General features: G+C 43.0%; 1 protein-coding gene across 4 annotated transcripts in view; it reads right to left on the bottom strand.

The window, feature by feature from the left end:
- The window catches only part of si:ch211-250c4.3 (uncharacterized protein LOC100535981 homolog), a 38,551-nt gene extending 18,160 nt beyond the window's left edge, over nt 1–20,391 (bottom strand). For all 4 annotated transcript variants that reach the window (XM_063875428.1, XM_063875429.1, XM_063875431.1 and 1 more), the window contains exons 1-2: nt 20,133–20,391; nt 4,540–5,291 (exon numbers count right to left, since the gene is read on the bottom strand). In XM_063875428.1, the coding sequence (XP_063731498.1) occupies nt 4,540–5,291; nt 20,133–20,211 (831 nt within the window). In that variant the 5' untranslated portion in view covers nt 20,212–20,391. The remainder of the gene's footprint in view (nt 1–4,539; nt 5,292–20,132) is intronic.
- Nucleotides 20,392–21,469: the final 1,078 nt, after the last annotated feature.

The raw sequence follows: 21,469 nt of genomic DNA, 5'->3' as shown, positions 1-21,469 counted from the left end.
CCATTTAGCAGGGAAAGGATTTACATTATTAGTTGTGGTGATAAGTGATGTAGATGACCGGGGGGGGGGGGGCACACGACCTGACTGCCTGTCAGCATTGTACCCCCAGAGCCCGTTATGATGGGCCCCTAAAAAGCCACTGCCACACACCATGACCTCACAGGGGCTCCGGGGATCCTTTAAAGAGCTTTTATCCGGGTAAATATGTAAGTCATTTGAGATATTTGACACCTATCTGATGCATGCAGGTAGGCCGCAAGCTTCAGATGAGAGGGGCAGGTGGTCCGGAACAGTATCGCTAGGAAAATCTCCAGTCCCTCTGCACAGATGAGCAGGTGCTGCATGACATGCGACGGACTGCAATGTAATGTATGCCCCCCCCACCTTACTGCTTCCCTCAGTGTTAGCGGGCGCTCATATTTTGGTTAGCCTGCAATAATAAAAGCCTTGTCTTCAGAAAGGCCTTTGAGCTTGACAATTTTGAAGATCTTTGAGGAGGAAACAGGGGGGGATATGGGGGACAGCTACTGGATGGATTATAACAACATTTGGTTTAGACATTCATTCAAAGGTTCTAAGGTTTTATTTGTCATATGCACAGCAGATACAGTGTATATGTTGGCAATGAAAATCTTATATCCCAGGCTCCTCTAACAATTCAACATATATAGTGCAAATAAGATAAATAAAACAATGCAAAAATAGAAAATATATACAATAAAAACACTAAGGATGTAAAGACGTAAAATATATACATATGTAGTATAAATAGAAATGATTTAAATACACTGTACAGTAATTTAAATATTTTACACTGTTGTATGAGGAGGTATACACAGATGCATATCTTACATATAAACAGATATGTATGGCAGATGTGTATAATATATATATATATATATATATATATATATATATATATATTATATATCGGACCTCGCCGTTTATCCAGGGCTTCTCATTTGGGAATGTCCGTACAGTAATCCTCGGCACAACGTCATCGATGCATTTGCCGATGTAGCAAATGACCGCGTCAGTATGTGTTTTTATGTCGTCCTCCTCAAACACACACCACTCCGTAATGCCAAAGCAGTGGCGGAGAGGATATTGTTGATAGTATGCATTGTGTTCTGAATTGATTTGGGAATTTAAAAAGGTTGAATGAAACCCACCTCTAAAATTCAGTGTCAAACTATTATCTTAAAACCTGAAAGTTGTAACGATATCATTTGAAATGTTATTGATACTTATCACGAGTTCCCCCTTTCAATCTCAATTATATACATTTCCTACCTTCCCACCTCTTATAATTATTCTCCAACCACATGCAACACCACTGCACAGGGGACAGCAGCCTCTCCCCATTCAACCCCACTCTTGGGTGATACTTCTAGCAGCTTCACAACCTCCTAAAATCACCACCGGACAGGTCAGGAATCAGCTCTCGAAGATCAATGTGAGAAAGGCCAGGGGGCCCGACAACGCCAACGCCCGGGTGCTCAAGGTGTGCACCAGACAGTTAGCAGGAGCTTTTCAGCACCTCTTCAGTCTCTCTTTGAAGCTGATGAAGGTGCCTGAGATCTGGGAGACTTCCTGCATTGTCCTAGTGCCCAAGAAAACACCCCCAGCACTCCAGGAGACTACAGGCCTGTAGCTCTGACTTCTCATGTCATGAAGATCTTTGAGAGACTGATCCTGCAGCATCTCAAGCACCTTGTGTGTGACTCCCTGGACCCTCTACAGTTTGCCTACCAGGCCAACATCTGTGTAGAGGATGCCCTCATTTTCATGCTCCACAGAGCTAACTCACACCTGGAGAAGCCGGACAGCTCTCTAGGAATCCTGTTCTTCGACTTCTCCAGCGCCTTCAACAAAATCCAGCCACACCTGCTGGCTGAGAAGCTGTCACTGATGCAGGTGAGGCAGCACCTGCTGCCCTGTTGGCGGCCCGGCCGACTCCAGGCCCTGCTGCCCTGTCGGCGGCCCGGCCGACTCCAGGCCCTGCTGCCCCGTCGGCGGCCCGGCCGACTCCAGACCCTGCTGCCCTGTCGGCGGCCCGGCCGACTCCAGGCCCGCCTGTCTTGTCGGCGGCCCGGCCGACTCCAGCCCCGCCTGCCCTGTCGGCGGCCCGGGCGACTCCAGCATCTACTGCCCTGTCGGCGGCCCGGCCGACCCCTGATCCTGCGCCATTGGGGGTCTCGCCATCACCTGCACCTGCTCCGTTGGGGGCCCTGCCGTCACCTGTTCTGATGGGGGTCCCGCCAACACCTGCTCCATTGGGGGTCTTGCTGTCACCTGTTCCAATAGGGGTCCCGCCAACACCTGCTCCTGTTCCGATGGGGGTCCCGCCAACACCTGTTCCGATGGGGGTCCCACCAACACCTGTTCCGATGGTGGTCCCGCCGCCTCCTGCTGCAGGTCCTCCGGAGCGGTCCCGCAGTCCTCCAGGCCGCCCTCCGGAAGGGTTCCGCCGCTGCCTGCGCCGGCATCCTGTCCAACCTCCAGCGGGATAACTACCGCTGCCTACACCGCCCTAAGGCCCGTCCTCCAGAGGTGTCTCGCCGTCCTCCAGCCTGTCCTCCTGAGGTGTCTCGCCGTCCTCCAGCCCGACTTCCAGAGGCGTCTCGCTGCCCTCAAGCCCGTCCTCCGGGGGCGTCTCGCCGTCTTCCAGCCCATCCTCCGGAGGCGTCTCGCCGCCCTCCTGCCCGGCCTCCTGAGTCCCCCCGCCGTGGCCTCTGGCTCGGTCTTTGGCCCTGTCTTTTGCCTCGACTTTGGCCCCGTCTTTGGTCCTAGACTCGGCCTTCGCTCCTGTCTTTGGCCCCCAGTGTTCCCTCGCCGTGACCTACGGCCCTGTTTCTGGGGCCTCACGGCTTCTGCCTTGCTCCCAGGCCATCCGCCCGAATCCCTCCTCCGGACCCCCTCACCCACCCTGCTGGACTTTGTTGACTGTTTTGGGACGTCTGGAATCCGTCCCTTGAGGGGGGGAATTATGTCAGGATCTCAGTTTCTGTATTTATAGTTTAGGGTTTTATTTTGAAATGTTTCTTGTTTTGTCTCTTCCTGTCTTTAGTTTCCCTCCTGTCTGATTGTCTGATCGTGCTCACCTGTTACCCCTGTGTGTCTCCTCCCCCTTCCCAGCTGTTTCTTGTCTTGTGATTACCCTCCTCTGTATTTAGTCCGTGCTTTCCTTTGTGTTCTTTGTCGTGTCGTCGTCGTTGTTTACCTGTTCCCTGTAGAGATTTGGATCTCCCTAGTTAGCCCTCCATTTTCCACCGGTTTGTCTGCGTTTTTATTGTGATACCTTTGCCTTGGACATTTTCTGTATTTTTGTTATCAGCTTTTTCATAAATAAAAGCTTGCCTTTTGTTATACGTTTGTACCCCGGCCTCCTCTATTGGCTTCTGCACTTGGGTCCTTCCCCCAATCCTGACAGTGTCCTATTTTTCACTGTTATTCTGTTGCTGCTTTAACTACTGAATTTCCCCACGGGGATTAATAAAGGTACATCTTATCTTACATTTTGGAATAAAAAAGCATGTTTACGTAATAGCTTCTTTAAACCTTTAGAATCATTTCCACAATGTGTTCCCCTCAGTCAATGCAGACGGCATTCACATCGAAAACCTCAGGCTGTATCAGTTTCTCTCTGGAGAGCTGCCAGCAGTGATCAACGCCTGACTATGATGTGTTCAGGAACATCAAAAGATGTTTATGACTTTGCAGCCTGCACAGCTGTCAGGTGCTCTCTCAGTAGTCCACTTTGTTCTCTCACTCTGATGTGAACAAGAAAATAACTATTTTTTTCCCAGAACATGAATGAAACATGCCGCTGCATGTCATGATGAATGAGTACAGTTGCTTTTTTTGTCATGTCCCTGCTACAGGAACAGCTCCAAGCATAAGTGCAGTTTCTGTCATTTTTACCTCATTTTGTTCAGTTACTAAGTTCAGACAATATCTGAAAATGTAAGACATCCATGTGTTAGTTAAACTTAAAAATGCATTGAAGACAATGTGACTAAAATCGTTTCAGTTGCATTATCTGCTGACATTAAGGTAAAGAGTTTAAAATGATAGATAATGACAGTGAACATTAATGAAAACATATAAGTATACTTAGCATATTATATTAAGTTCACTTTGCTTTATTTGTGTGTGGGAGTTAGCCACCAGATAGCTCTGAATTGTTTTCTTCCGTAAAATATCATTTTTACTACATATAAAAATAAATATAGATTTTAAAAAGCCTGCATGTCAGATTACACTGGGCACACATGGTTGTTAGCTAGCTAGCTGCCGCTAATGTATATTCAGTCTGTACATAGTTTAATCCTCGTAAATGAACTGCAAACTCAAATGTTGAGAATATACTTTTTGGATGTAACATGTCTAGACTAAAAGAAGACCTGGGGGGCAGGGGTTATATAGCCTATCCCATCTGGCCTGGGAACAAGAGTGAAAGGTCTCAGAGGAAGCACTGGACACATAAAGGGCAGAATGAGAATGGATGGGTCAGTTTGGATTTGATCTTGTTCTCACCTCACTCAGTCTGCAGCATTGGTCCATGTAGTCCTCCAGGCTGTCAATAGTGTCGCTCCTTCTTATAGGCTCAGGCTCAAAGTCACTACCCACCATGTCATCACAGGCTCCTGGTGAGGAATGCTTCCTAGGCCTCATGTCCTCTGAGCAGGTCCTTTCTCCTACGGGTCTAATGTCCTGGAGCTGATCAGACATCTCAGTCCTGCACTGCTCCCTCTCTGTGAGCAGGTCCACTCCCACAGCTGGACTCAGCTCCTCTGAGTGTGTGAGCACATCATCCTGAGTATCCCCTGCTGTTCTCAGACTGATATCCACTGAGTCCTCTGCCTGTTGGATCTCAGACGTGTGTTCATCGTGCAGAGAGGTAGGGTCAGAGTTTAGGATGCAGGAGTTGCAGGAGGACTCTCGGCTGTGGACCACGAAGCTGTGCTCAGAGCCGGTGGGGGTAGAAGGAGAGTTAGCTCCACTTGGCAGCTCCACTCCAGAATCCTCAGACTCAAACTTATACAGCCTCAGCAGCTGGGAGTCTGAGAAAATAGCAGATAGGTAGTCTGGCCCCGACTTTTCATCAAGACGGAACTTCCCCTCAGAGGCTTTGATGGGCTCTGAGATGTCCTGCTCTGAGACAGACGCAGTGGAGAGCGTGGACACTGAGTCTTCTGCCACCAGGAGCCTCTCCTGGAAGGTGCTAAAGAGCTTCATTTTGGTCAGGACTACTTCGCTGTCCTGCACCGCATCTCTGTCTCCTTTCCCTGCAAACAGATGAGGAAGTATGGATTTATACTTGTAGGCCTTTACAAATTCCCACAATGAAAGGTTCTTTGAAAGTGTATTTCTTTTTCTGATGCCATTAAAACGGTTTTAATTTACTGGAACAAAATCTAACGTGTTTCCTGATTCGAACCAGCAAGTGTTAAGGTTTGGTTGGGTTTAGAAACAAAGAATACTGGTTAGGGGAAAAAATGTAGTGTTTTTCTTGGGAGAACAGTGTCCCCCATCTGCATACTGTACCTGGGCCCCCAGTTTGAAATGTTTTCACACAGTCTGAAATGTTGCTGATATGCCTCAAAGGAAACAAAAGACCTTGAAATACTTGAGGTAAAGCCAAAGTGCAGCTTAGGGCTGCCAGAGAGGATTTTCTTGACCTTAAATCTACAACAACTTAAATTCATTAAGAAGAAAACAGAAGACTGCAGGCATTACAAGCATTCTGCAACCTCAGTGGGCTACCTCTGGACCTGGGCACATCTTTGCACCATGAAGGCACCATGTGCACCATCAAACCAGAGCATCTATACGAGTGGAAGCCCAGTGTTCATGTAATCCTACATTCCTCACTGAAATACCACAGGACCCACACAATGTGTCAGTGTCCCCTACCTGTCCAGCTTTGATCAGAAGCTCCAGTTAAGACCATTATAGGGAGCAGCCATATGTGTCCTCTCCTCTTTCTCAGTGTGGGCAATCTGATATGTCTCTCTGCCAATCAACTGGAAATTTTTTCCCTACCTTTTGAACTTTGGAATTATAAGAAAAATCCCTTGTTATCCAAGAAAAATGCAGGGGCCCTTATTGAGTTAAGGGTTGTTGTGTTTGTTTAGTCAAATAAAACTGCAGCTAACACCATTTTGGAATAATATAGTATAATATGATGATAATACAACTTCCTGCTGGAGATGGCAAATATGAAACAATAAATCTGATGCAGTTAGAAGATAGATACAGATACTTTATTTATCCCAAGTTGGGAAATGATTTGTCACAGCAGCAATTTCCCCGTCAATCTACGAGAATTTCTAAAAAAAAATTGAATGAGATACAAATAAAGATAAACATTAACTTTTTTAAAGCAATATATACATATTGTCAGTAAAAGAAAAATGCTGTGAGAATTAAAATTGAAGTCTTGGGTTAATGGTATGTTGTCCCAAAGCAACAGCAAGTATTACAGGGTTCCTTCTCAGTGGTTCAGAGGATCCAGAGGGGATGTTGTGATTCTGAGGAGTGGAGGGCTTCACTGAATGAATGATACTCCAGCTTTAGTTTAGAAACAGGATGTTAGCTGATTGGAGCTGATTGGAGGGTTTTCAACTTGGATTGTAACTTGACACAACTGAAAACATCTCACAACATGAATTATATTACATCAAAACAAACAATATTAGCTATTGATGAATTTAAAATCACATCGAATCGAGAACAAATGAAACATAGATGTAAATACAGAAGATTTCACGTAGAAAACTTCAGCTCATCTCTGACCAAAACAAGAACACACACACAGTCTAGCACTGACCACAGTTTTCCTACACCTGTTGTTGGAAAGAAGCAGCTCTTCCAAAACACTGATAGAACAGTGTCTGGTTCTGCCAGGTTATTAGCCTCTAAAGGCTCTGAACCAGCTCTCCTAACATAATAAACAAGCTCTGTGTTTTCCTAATGTGAGTCAACCCAAAAAAAAGAGCTCAGCCATTCTTTGTTTCTGCTGTGATTGTTACCTGTTCTCGCACAGGGCTCTGTAACTCGGCAAATCAGCAACTCTCTCCCAAAGAATGGCAATTAACTGAATTGTTATACATTCAAACGCCTTTTTAATATATTTACCTGACAAAAGACTACTACTGGCTTTGTGAATTATAAATGATGTTTGCCAGGACAGAATATAATGATGGATTTTATAATAACTTTTATCAAGGTCTCACTGATCAGTGTTGTAAAGATAGGTCATGGTGATGTGGATGGCAGAGAATGGATCCCAGCTTCCTGTGCTTCTGACTGCACACTGAGTGCATGTGAGTCCCGCTGCTTATGGATAAATTATAAAACCAGGATTCGGCTTTGCTTTTAATTTTACCCAGTGGGGGTTTGCAGTATTGCAGCCGAACTTCTACCTGTGAACCAAAAAGCATTTTTCCCATAGTCAACCATTATAAAAGAGAGGTCTGCCAAAACTGTAAACCAGACTCATTCAAATGCTTTTTGATGGCTCAACCCAAATGTCCTGTTTTTTGCAGAATGCTGGGAGAAGTAGAAGAATGTGAAGAATTTCCCTCGTCACATCAGCAGGTCACTTAGGTTTATTGTTTTACCAAGCGACCTCCCTGTATGAGTGAAGCACTTTGTGTTTACATCTATACTAATAATGTGACGTAAGTAATGTAAAGTCACCAGCAATGTAAACAATGGGAATAACATGAACTTATCCAATGATAAAAACCTTTATCTTTGATTCCAGCTGGTCTCTGCAGAAGTTTATTTCTACAGAGGCAGACCTGTACAACAGAACCACAGCTTTCCTGACTGGCCAATCATAAAGGCCGGGCACAACGTTTAAACCTTTTAATACAAAACTCTTCTGCTGGATTATTAACTGCTCCATTAAGGAGATGCAGAATGGTAAAAACATTGAAACACACACGTCTTGAGAGTGAATAATGTTGGCCCACTGTTAGCACAAGATAGCAAAGGTGCTAAGTAGCCTGCTAATAACCAATTGGCGGACATTACTGTTCAGCGTTTTACCAAATTAAAATTGGGAAGATAAGTAGTATACCTTTTAGCAATAGTGTGTCAAGATCAGAACACACGTTTACATGTTGAAAAGCATTTGTCATGTTTACCCGGTATTTGTACTTTGGGGGCTTTCTTTCAATTTTAGGAACACAATCAATATTTGATATGAATTTGTACTTCTGTATTTACAGCAGGTATGGCTTTGACATGCATTACAGAGAAAACTAAGTGCAGGGGCTACAAATGTAGGAAAGAGCAACACATCAGAAATAACCATCCAGAGTTAAATTACACACAGACACAGTCTCAAGGTTTCATTGAACTAAACTAAAGACTGCCTTCAAACATCTTTCTTCAAGAAAATGGAAAGCTTCTTTATCATACTGTAGCTGAACGTATAATTAACAAAACGGCATTATTACTAACGTTTCTAGGGAATCCCTCCTTAAAAAATAAAATAAACACTGACCAATAGATGTTCTATACGTAACTAAGTTATTTTGTTGACTTTTGGTTTTGTTTTGTTTTGTTTAGTTCTGTTTCAAATTGAAGTATTAATTTGATGTGTAAAACTGCAACCATAATCAATTAGAAAATTAAATTCCTCTGAAATCTAATTTAAATGTGCAGTTTGTGAATGCATTGTAGGGCTCATTGTTTGAGTTTGAAATTGTTCTCTAGGGCTCCTGAACCCCGTCAGAACTCCTGATCTACATTTATTCACTGAGATAACACACTTTAACACACTTCTGTTTTTGTGAATGTCTCCACTCTATCCACCAGTGACGTTTCCTTCCTTTTCTGACTATGACTGATAAGTCTGTGAAACTGCTGGTTAGACATGTTGCACCACAGAGGCTTATCTTCCTCACAGCTGTTCAACATGTTCTAACATGCAGGTCAACTATACAATTACCATCCCAGAATATTAATAGCTGCTTCTTCCAGTTGTCAGCCAGGACTACTGCTGACCCAGACACGGAACAGTGTACTGTCCTACACTGAGCCAATATCCAGCCAATAGATCCAATTTCATCCTTTAGTTTGATCATTGTTAGCAGAAACCGTTGTGCTTTCATTCACCCATGGACTGTAATCTCCTCTGCATCAAGAAGAGACAAACTAGGATGCTGAAATCTAAATCTAATCTAAAAATGCATATTAATGTAAATCTAACTAAAGTGTTGGAGTATACCCAAAAAATAACTTCATAACGTCAGCAGCTCCTTCCTGTCATCATATGAAAAAAAAAGATGTTAGTTCTCATCAAACCTAATATTACCTACATAGTGTTTATTGAGGACAGCCTAATCACTAAAATATAGTGAGAGTTAATGTAAAGCAACCAGACCTTTCCTTTACAAAGTCAGGAGGAATAGTGATCTGGTACCTACTGCATCATTTTCATTCTGTCTGACAGTCAGGAGTTAGGAGGAGGAAATAAAGCTATCACCGCAGCTGACTCATGCACAGTGTTGGGAAGGATACTTTCAAAACGTATTCCGTTACAGAATACAGAATACATGCCCAAAAATGTAATCTGTAACGTATTCCGTTACATTACCCAATCTGAGTAACGTATTCTGAATACTATAAAATAGCAAGGTGACCAGTAAAACTACAGCAGATGACTAGGAAAGGAGGTTGGTTGCTGGCAAGCAGAGGTTGCACTGCACAGTTATATTTCGTTCTCCCTTCTCTTTCTTTAACGTGAAATGCTGTTTGAATTTCCAAGATAGAAACGCATTTCTGCCCTGGCTCTGTTGTGCTGGCTCCACTCCAGCTCTACCTCTAGCTGCTCCTCTTCTCACTCCATTGTAGGCAACTGATCACGCAATTCAAATAGCTAATTTTCATTCATTTTCATGTTTGGGCTTCTGGGAAATGCATCAAGTTGCCTCAATTTATTTAGAGAGTGAATAAACTCATGGAACACAGAAGTATCGTCATGCAATCCATTGATTTCAACAATGTAACTGTATTCTAAATACCATCTATCTAAACAGAATACAGTTACTCATAATTTGTATTCTAAATACGTAATGCCGGTACATGTATTCCCTTACTCTCCAACACTGTGCATGGACGTATGTATGCATGAGCATGAGGTCTTCATGGCGATGCTGTCCTGTTTGAGCTGCAGCTCTGTAGAAATCATCAGTAGTGTCTTTGTGTCCAACTCATCTTTTCTCAACTAACACAATCTTTTTTCAGTGACTGAATAACCCGGTTATTTATTTCCAGTAACCAGGAGAGTGGTAATAATAAAATAAGATTATAATGTTTCAGTGAAGTACACAAGTACCCCCCCCCCCCCCCCCCCCCCCGGAACCACCTGTCCTCATCCCTCACAAACAACACAAACATATTATATCCTGTAATTGTCTACTCTGGCTGACTCAGCCTCTGTGCCTGACTACAATCCACAACATATGATTACCTCCTCCCTCCTCCCCCCTCCCCCCACACTCATCCTAAGGGCTCTTTTCTACCTAAAAACTGCCTTAGGCCTTTTCCTTTCATATTCATTTCACATTCCAGGAGGTGCTTGCATTGTTTTTCAAGTGAATCCTTCTCAGAGTCAGAGTGTTGGGGACTGGAGGTGTTCGATTAGAGTAGGGGGCTTGCCCTGTTGCCCTCTCTGACAGTCACTAAGAACAGAGCTATGAGCCGCCCGGGAGCCTGGGACCGCATCAGAGTTAACGGGGGCCAGTGGGTGTGGGGGGTGAAAAAGCACACACCTATGGACCCTCCTCTCTGCTTCAAGCTGTAACCTCCAAGCTGGATTAGTTGCCACTATAACACATTTAATTTAAACTGCCGGAGGTCATGGTGCATTGTGGGTACCAAGGTGCCCAGTTTTGTCAACGGAAGGAAATTGAATTGAAAAAATTAAATCTGGATCTGGTGGAAACATTTTAGTACATTTTATTTGACACAAATCCAGCTACTGAGGGTAAAAGTCCAAAGACAGATGAGCTGAAAATGGAACAACAAAGTGGAGCACCACTGTGAGAAAATCTGTATAAACTCCTGCAGAGCGTACTATCTCCAATTATCACCCGACACTCAGCAGGTCTGAGGCTGAAAAAGCCTTGTAATCTGACTAATGAGCGTCGGTTATCTCACTGGAAAAATACACAAACAGAAAAGTTAAAAAGATATTTATAGTATCGGGGGGTGACTTGCTGTAAGTATTTCTTTAAAGGAGTGTTTGTAATCTGGTTAACATCACAAGTATGAAAGCTTTGACTTAAACGCTGGGTTGCACTTTGAAGCGTTACAGGCAGTCTGTGGCGCTGTCTGCCTGCTGTTTAATGCAGGAGATAGGATTTGGGAGGTTTTCAAAGGTGTTTTGGGGGCATGCAGGTACGTGTAAGCCCTCTGGCTAAACAGCAGGCTCAGATGTAGCCTCAGATTCTGAGCACAGGAGGTCACCAGCAGGCTCTGACAAGACAAGCATGTTTAGGAGCCAGGTGGGTTATGGGCAGTGGCGTTTTCTCCCGGAGGCCAAGGGAGGCGTGGCCTCCTCATTTATATTCGATAAAAAAATATCCATGAGTTGGGATTCATGACGCACATTTTAGGTTCCAAATATGCCGTGTTTAATTCCCTGATGTCATGTTTTTCTTTGAGCGAGCAAAACAGCGCCCCTATAGGTGAAATACTGCCATCTAAGGAGGCCCGTTTAACTTGGCCTCCACTACTACTAAGGGTTTTAGCCAATCAGATTGAAGCTCGGCTTGTCACCGAACGCTCATCAAGGTCAATCAAACTGTAAAAATTTAAAAAATGAGGAGGCTAGCTTGTACGTGCCTCCTACACTAATACGTAAGTACGTAACCACACACAACCATGCTGTTGCTAACCGTGAAGGAAGGTTAGAAAGTAAGAATGGATGGCGACGGAGACCCAGAGTTTTTTCTGAGAAACGATTTCACTAAACTACCGTTTGAAATTCAGTTAAAAATAAAACAGAAGGGTAGGTCCACTCCGAATCTCGACCTTACTCAGGGAAGAGCTAAAGGAAATACCCGGACGTTTTGTGAAGAGAGCTATACGAGAACGGACTGGCTAACAGGGAGTGTAATGCTAAATTGTCTTTTCTGCTGGCCATGCCTCTTGTTTGACCGCTCCAGCATGGGGATCTGTATGACCGGGTCACAGATCATTTCGCCACCATTAAGGATAGGAGAATGGCATTTCTCTACAAATAGTGAGTAAGCTTACTTTATTTCTTTACGCAGTGTGACAGCCGAGGCTTTCACTTTAGCATCCTGCGGACAGCGGTGTGAACCCGTCAGAGACTTTTAGAATGTGAGGCCACCTGTAGGCTACAGTTCAGTGTATTATTGAGATTACAAATATGGGTGTAAGGTTTTGTGTTGTGTTGTGTTGTGTTTGTTTAAGCTTGTTGCGATATGGTGTCAATAAATAGCAGCAGCTGCAATCATTTGTCCTGATTTATTTATGCTACTTTTAGTCACATTGTTGACATGGGTATGACGTCATTCAGTAGCTTACGATCTCTCTGGCCTCCTCTGTAAAATTGGCCACGCACCGCTACTGGTTATGGGTATGTGAGCGCACAGTGTGGTCTGTGCCCGGGCTGCAGCAGATGTATATGCTTTATCCCTTTAGACTTCCTAGTGATTAGCAGACAGGACTCGAGTCACATGACTTGGACTTGAGTCAAACTCGAGTCATGATTTTAATGACTTCAGACTTGACTTGATCAAATTCGGCATGACTTGCGACTCGACTTGGACTTGAATACTATTAACTCGAAACTTGACTCGGACTTTGCCTCTTTTACTTGTAATGACTTGACATGTCTTGAGTCAAAAACTAAATTTCCTGATCATGGACATCCTTCCCTGCAATGTAAATTTGCAAAACCCCGAAGACCGTGAAGTGCGAGAGCCGGCAGGCAAGCGCGAGCGATGCAATCATGTGGCGGATTTAGGCCTTTTCGATTGGATAATCCCCGGCTTTCCCCTCATTTATATTCACGATTTTCCCGGATTTCACCTACGGAAAATATGCAATTGCGCCGCAGAAGGGAAACCTATTCGAGAGTTGTCCGTCCAGTCTGCATGTGTCTCGCTCTCGCTCTCTCTATTAAAAGGATAGGCGCTCTGCCTCTGCATGACCCTTATAGCAGAACACCAGATATTACACAGTGTTAAGAGGGTGAAATGTTGTTTTACAAATGTCAACACTTAATACTGTCACCTTGATTCCAATTTCAAATACCTGTATTTGCCTAACTGAATTAGTTTATAGAGAGAAAAACATTTTGACTAAAAGTTGACTAAAATGTAATGATTTTTCATCGACTAAAACTGAACTAAAACGTTTTGAGTTGTCGTAGGCTAAAACTATTTAGGATAAAAAGGACTAAAATATGACTAAAACTAATAACCATTTTCGTCCAAATACTAAGACTAAGACTAAATCTAAAATAGCTGCCAAAATTAACACTGACACACACACACACTTACAGAGGCAACACCTGAGAAAAAAACAACCTTCTCATTGCCATATTACTGTGGCACATGATCGCTCACTCACACACACACACACACACACACACACACACACACACACACACACACACACACACACACACACACACACACACACACACACACACACACACACACACACACACACACACACTTACATTTTGGAGGCAACACCTGAAAAAAAATGGTTCACTTTTCATTTTCCCGATGTGAATCGTAAAATAACTGCCCCTATTTTTCTTTCAACTCTGCTGTTTTTGTAATTTAGTTTTGTAATGCAGATTAAACATTGTTTATTGAAATATTAAGTCTCATTGTAATTAAAGGAAATTGTTTACGTACTGTAACTGGCATGCTCAAGCACTGCGTTCATACATCCATTCAGCTCAAATGCCTCACTGGTCAAGGTGCTTTACTAACTTTATGGTCACATTGGTGCCTTCCGTGCTAATACAATTCAAACCCAATATTCACTCTCACTTCTCTGAGATACTTTGAAGGTCTTAGGGCGCATTTGTATATCGTAAAATATTTCAGTACAGAAACATTGAACATATTTCAATCTGTATTTATAAAATTAGACTGTAGATTAGATTGATATGTTAAAATTGTGATCGATAGTCTGCAATATTAAGTGAAGAGTACATGATGACTTGTTCTGTACTTGAAAAAGATCAGGACTTGGACTTGGACTCAACTTGGCTTTGATGTGACTCGGACTTGGACTCGACTTCCCCTTCTCTGTCTTTACTTGGGACTTGACTTGGACTTGACTGCTAAGACTTGGGACTGACTTGTGACTTGCCAAACAATGACTTAGTCCCACCTCTGGTGATTAGGTCTCAAACTGTTAAATCGATAAACAAATAAATAATGACTACAAATCCCTCTTATTTGATGATGGACCTTCTGCCTGAACACAAAGTTTCTGACTTTAAATCCAGGAGAAACCGAGTCCTCTGGGCCGGGTCGGGTGGCTCTGTTTTCTATATTGGCTGTGGCATCATCAACCTTAAGGATGATTCCCAGACGCCCTCTCTTTATCAAAGTTAACGGGGGCCCCGACTCAGAAACAATTAAGATAAGGCAAGAATGTGCAGGAGCACTGTAACTAAAGTCAGATCTCCTGCGTCTCAGTTCCCCTGACGGTTAAGAGTTTGACTTCTCATCCCTCAAAAATACAGAACAGCAGGTTGGAGCAGATTCCTCGTAGTTTCCGACACTTGTACGTTTCAGAACACTTGCAAGGTCAAGGATTTGTGGGTAAATTGAACAGACACCAGAGTTGTGGACTCGAGTCACATGATTTGGACTCGAGTCAGACTCGAGTCATGAATTTGATGACTTTAGACTTGAAAAAGACTTGCACTTTAACTTGGACTTTAACATCAGTGACTCGCATTTGGACTTGGACTTGCCCCTTTTGACTCAAAAAGAGTTGCTACTTTCCCCAAACCCAAAGATGAAAAAGTATGTTGACATGGACTGCGCTCTTTCTCTTTGCACCTGTGTGCGTAACGTGTGTGTGGCATGACATCCAAACAAATTAGATCAACGTTTTGATCTAACAGCATCCAACCAATCAAAGTACTGGACAACCAATGAGGCGGAACAAACTATAAGGCACCAAGTAGGCAAAAATGGATGAAAAAATAACTGCAGTCTATAAAACATGCGGGACGAAGATAACAGACGGAGACGCGACAACTTCCAACTTCGTTCGACATTTGAAGTTGCACAAAGAATGGTACGTTTTGAATGAAAGCCAACACTAGCTTATTGGCTAATAGCTAGCTAGCTACATATCAATGAGACTGTTAACCTCACCTTGGCTTACGGACACGCTAAACGGTATCTCCTGTGGGTTCATTAATGGACAAGTTCACTATTTTGCACTTTGAGCCCCCTTCCTGGGTCGTCTTGGATGAAATAGAAATGTTGACGATTGGTCCAGTCTCCAGCTTTTGGCTAATTTGGAATCACCCCCTGCTTCAGAATGGTTGGCTACAGGCATTCATAACATTGTCCTTCAAAACAACCCTAAACATTATTTTTCAAAGATGATCAACTCACCGAGTGGTAAGTGGTGTTCGTAGTTGTTTTAAAAAAATATATCGGCGAAATATTTGGTTTCCATCCGTGTTATTTGCTATTGTGGAACTAGCTATGTTTTCAGATACCTCACTGAGTAGGCTATTAACATCCGCTTGATATTTGGAATACAAAATGGCAAATTAAACACGACAAAAACTGTATTTTGCTAAGACACTCGTTTTGGAACACCACCACTAACCAGTGACCACTCGGTGAATTGCACATCTTTGAAAAAGAACAGTAAACGGTAGATGCTGCTATGGCAAAGAAACAGCGCCTGCAGTGTTTTGCGCATACTCTTCAGCTGGTGGTGGGAGACGGTTTGAAAGAAACAAAAGTGGCATGTCCTTCTCTTTCCAAGTTATCAAAACTTAGCTCATTGCTGCGCACAAGCACAAGATTCAAAGATGTGTTTGATAGTGAATTTGGAGAACAAAAAGGCATCCCTGCTGCAGTCAACACAAGATGGAACTCAACACTGAGGCAAGTAAAGGCAGTTCTCCAGTGTGATCATCTAAAGCTCTGTGCCATTCTAGAAAAGGCTGGGCATAAGGAGTTGTCATTCACACCATGAGAGTGGAATCTGTTGAAGGAGTTGGTGGACATCTTGAAGCCGTTTGGAGAAGCAACTGATTTGACACAGGGAGAGAAGGTTGTCACAATCAGTGCAGTTGTTCGATCTGTCTTGTCCCTCAATCATCACCTTGAGAAGCTGAAGCCTCGAGTTTGTTTCCTGAGCGGCCTGGTTGGAAGTCTCCAGGCATCCCTGAACAAAAGATTTCTTGGGATCTTCATTAATATGAAAATGGCCGGGACGAAGATGGGATCACTGCCCCCTTTTCAGACCCAGTCTACCTCAAAGCAGCCGCCTTGTATCCAGCCTTTTCTCTGCTGTGGGTGGAGCACCATGTACTGGTCAATTGTGACATCAAGGCAGAGGTGGCACAACAAGTTAAAGGTAAATACTATTGACTTCAATGCAACTTTTTTTCTGGATTAGGGTTAGGGTTAGGGTTAGGGTTAGTCTGATCTTATTGACAGCATCAATAATAGCATTTTTCAGCCTAACACTGTATCACCAACACCAATGGTAATAAGGGTTCTTTTGTTTCTGCTGTTAAATGTTTTTCCAGAATTGATCCTGCAAGATGCTGCAGAGACTGAGCAACCTGTGCCTCTGGTTGATGAAGAAGAGCAAGAGGACCTTGGACAAGGAGAAGGGCTGTTGCTGCATACGATAAGAGGCAGAAGAAGGATGTTGGGACCACTCCAGCACTACAGCTAAATCACTACCTAGACACAGCCGAAGGACAGAACGCCCTTTTGTTCTGGGCACTGAACATGAAGTCTCTTCCTTCATTTTTCCGAGTGGCCACCAGAGTCTTGGCAGTGCCTGCCTCTAGTGCTCCAGTGGAGCGAGTTTTCAGCCATGGTGGCATCATACTACGTCCCCATCGTGCACAAATGACTGACAGACTTTTGGCCAATTTGATCTTTTGCAAATGCAATGCAGCATAGGGCACTTGACATCTAGTCCCCTTCCACACACACACTCACTCACTCACTCACTCACTCACTCACTCACTCACTCACTCACTCACTCACTCACTCACTCACTCACTCACTCACTCACTCACTCACTCACTCACTCACTCACTCACTCACTCACTCACTCACTCACTCACTCACTCACTCATATTTTTTATAAAGTGGTAACACATTTGGAAAAGTTTCATTCAACTGTTTTTGTGATCCTCCAAATACCTGTTTGAGGGTGAAGACATGTTTTTTAGTTCAAGGCTAGATTTTAGTTTTAAGGTGAAGAGTGTTTTGCAAAAATTAGGATCTTTTGAGACAGTGATGTGCAATAAGCAATGGAAATACAATGTCAGCCCTTTCTGTGGAAATTACATTTGCCTTTGTTTATTTCAACTGTGTTTGAACAATGTTCTTGGTTTGATAAATATATACAGATCTTAAAAGCATACAGGATTTGTGTAAATATTATTTCTCCGTTGTGAAAAGGACTCGAAAGGACTTGAAACTCAACCGGTAGGACTTGGGACTTGACTTGAGACTTGTCAGTCTTGACTTGGGACTTGACTCGGAACTTGCTTGTCTTGACTTGTGACTTGCAAAACTATGACTTTGGTCCCACCTCTGACAGACACTTACAACACTCCTACTCATCTTAGTCCCCCGTTCTTCTACCACAACTGCCATTTTTGTTTTCTATTTTATTTTACTCTATTTTTCTATTCTTTTATTTGCCCTAGTTTTTTGTTTGCTTATTTGTTTGTCTGTCCTCACAAAATGGAAAGTGACCTTAGGTACCTAGAATGGCGCTATATAAATTCAAATTATTATTATTATTGTTTTTATTATTATTATTATTATTATTATTATTACTGGATCAGCTTATTTCATTTTGTTAAGAGGGAAAAAAACATTCAAACGAGTTTATAGGGAAGCGGAGCAGTTTGACATCCTAAAGCATCATCAGTGGAGTGATATTCCTAGTAGAGCCTTATGACCTTCTATTCCAACAAACTGAATATGTGGTTAAAGTAAAAGGAGTTCAAGCAGGGCTGAAGTCAGAGTTTAGAATCTGTGCTTCAGAGGTCTTTCTTTCTGCTAACTTACTGCATTTACGTATGAGTAATACAATGGAGGACATAGTGAATGCACGAAACACAATACATGTATTCATGTGAAGTACCTGATAGTTACTGCTGCACTCCCCTCAGAACCTCCTGGTCTCTGAACACTGACAGCCTGTACTCCCCGGGGCTCCACAGTGTTGCATACTTCAGACATTACTCAGAAAATGATGATCAGAGAGGGCAGTCTGATGAAAGGTCATTTATTGAAACATATTTAGTTCCTTTCCATCAAGCTAAACGGTTCAGAGTTCTGTCAGTGATGATGTTTCCATCCTAAACCTGAACAGCATGCAGCACACACTGTAGCTGTTATCTTTACAATGGCCCTCTTCTTCCTCCTCTGAGAAACATGGCAAACAATGTGACTGCTGTCGAGCAAAGCGTAGGGGCTTCCTCACAGGCCCAACTATGAGTAGATTTAAACCCCCCCCCCCCAGAACAAACCGGCCAGAGGATTTGCTCCCCGGCAGGTGTGGAGGCTCGCACTGTAAATAAGCTGACAGTGATCTGTGAAGGAGACGCACTGGTGGAATGCAGAGCAACCCGACGCCATGATTAGAAAGAGAAGAGGAATGAGAAGCAGAGTGGTGCTAACATCACACACACACGCACGCACGCACACACACACACACACACACATAAATATTCATTATGGAATTTATAGGTGTAAAATAACTAAGTACATACTCAAGTACTGTATTTTAGTACAATTTGGGAAACTAGTACTTAAGTAACCACATTATTTCGTACTTATACTCCACTACAATTCAGAGGTAAATGGTGTACTTTTACTCCACTGCATGTATTGAATAGCTTTAGTTACTTTACAGACCTGTATTAATGATGGTAAATATAATCATCCCTTAAAACAGACTTTAGTCCACCTGGAGTAAATTCAGCAGCTACCCTGCAGTATACAAAGTCATTAAAACTAGCTGCACCTTTACCAGCTTTGAGAACACTTTAATGATCAATCATTATAAAACATATCAGAGATATTATTCTGAAATGGACCAATCAAACAATGACTACTTTTACTGTCACTACTTTAAGTACATTTTGATGAGAACACTTTTCTACTTTAATTTAAGTAACATTTGCAATGCAAGACTTTCTCTTAACTGAGTATTCCTACACTCTGGTATTTCTACTTTTACTCAAGTACAACAAAAGACCTAATTGGCGCTGTTGTGTACCGTGTCCTCGGAAGACTGCTATGCTGCTAAAGTGGAAACCTGAGAGGAGATGGAACCCGGCCTACATCACACTCTATGTGTGTTTTGGTGGGGCAACCACATAGTATTTACTTCTTATAGTTTCCAATAAAAGCACTTCTTCAAATGATATAAAAGGTTTTATGATGGGCGGCCAGACATGCCTAAAAGTTGCTCTTAAATGTTAATTGCCTCTTAAAAAAATAAAGTTATTCTGGGAATCTAATCAAGCTCTTATTAAACAGACATGTGATGGAGCTGCTACACTTAAAATTGAATTTCCATAACTGCATTATGTAATTGAAAGCAATAATATAGATAACAATAGATACATATAATAAAGTAGAACCTAATATTCATATTTATCAACAGTTTTATCAGTGTACTCTCCCTTTTTTACACTTGTCTCACACACCCTCAGAGAGCTCTTTGTCCCTCTGCTTACTGACACTAATGCCCTGATCAGAGACAAAAATTGAAAAACTCCTGGGAAGGAATCTGCATCTCATCCCACAGCACACACAGAAAGTAAAGGCTGAAACATCACTGCAACGAAGATAATGAGATAAAGCTGAATGTACCTTTCCTCCAAGGAGCCAGGATGGAGAAGGACTTGTGCCAGCTGATCAGCAGCCCAGCCTTCTTCCTCTTCACACTCATGGTGCGGTTACAATCCCTGAGGCTGGAGCGTGGTGAGGTCAGAAGAAGCTCCTCAGAGATTCCTCCTCATGTTGATGAAGATCACTTGCAGTAAAGGCGTCTGTTGATGGGGGATTCAAGGAGGGGGCTGTCCTCGAGCAGGGTCATGATAGCTGCTGCACCGCACGAGTGCTGAGTGTGAGTGTGTGAGAGCTCCAGCTGAGGAAAGTAAAGGGGGCCAGGCACCAGCCACAGCAATGAGGGGAGGAGGAGGGAGAGGAGGAAGGGGAGGAGTGGCTGCCTGCAAGAGGGAGGAAGGTGGAGGAGGACTGGAGGCTAACAGAGTGCTCTTGAGCCGGAAGAGAAAGGAGAACAGTTTAAAATGTTCTACTGAGATTTTAAATCCCCTTTCACATCGACAGTGTTCAGGATACTTTCAAAACATATTCCGTTACAGAATACAGAATCAGTGGCAAACCTAGCAATTTGGGGGCCTAAGGCGAACATAGCCAGGGGCCCTCTTCATCCGTTTTTAGGGCAAAAAAAAAAAACTGGAGGGGCCACCTCCTTACACTAAATCAAGACAGGGTGAACCGAATGAGAGAATAATACCAGTGTATGTCAAAATGACAAATATTTATTTTTCAGAAGTAATCACAACAGACACATGGGTCTCTCTCTCACATCGGAGAGAGAGAGAGACTGTGTGTGTATGTGTGTCTCTGTGTGTGTGTGTGTGTGTGTGTGTGTGTGTGTGTGTGTGTGTGTGTGTGTGTGTGTGTGTGTGTGTGTGTGTGTGTGTGTGTAAACGAAAAATTACATATCCATTTTTGCTCATGTTTTCCATTGCATAAATGTCAAAGAAAGAAAGTCCTACTGGTTGCTTTAACTTCTCAATGGTCTTCATGTGGCACTGAGTGTTTGCAGAGACATCAGAAGTGTTTTCAGAGACATTAACATTAAAAAGACTTGATCAAAATATCTTGCCCCCATTTAAAATTCAGACTCATTAAAAACAGCTAAGGACTTTTCAATAGGTTAAAATGACTGTATTGATATTTTCGGTGTGATTTCATTAATTTTCTAGCTGGTCTGGTTACATTTTACACGATTGGAGTACCTGGACAGCAGGAGGCGCTATGTGCATAAGGTATCACAAGGGCGCACCAGCCCTGTATTCATGGTCACGTCCTGAGACTCAACCGAGACGTTGACTGAGTGCCGTTTGTTGAGTGAGCTGACGAATTTCTGTATGAAACGTTATGTAAACCTCATAAAT

The sequence above is a fragment of the Eleginops maclovinus genome, chromosome 22 (assembly GCF_036324505.1).
Source record: "Eleginops maclovinus isolate JMC-PN-2008 ecotype Puerto Natales chromosome 22, JC_Emac_rtc_rv5, whole genome shotgun sequence".
NCBI lineage: Eukaryota > Metazoa > Chordata > Actinopteri > Perciformes > Eleginopidae > Eleginops > Eleginops maclovinus.
This window is presented reverse-complemented; position numbering and strand designations above follow the sequence as displayed.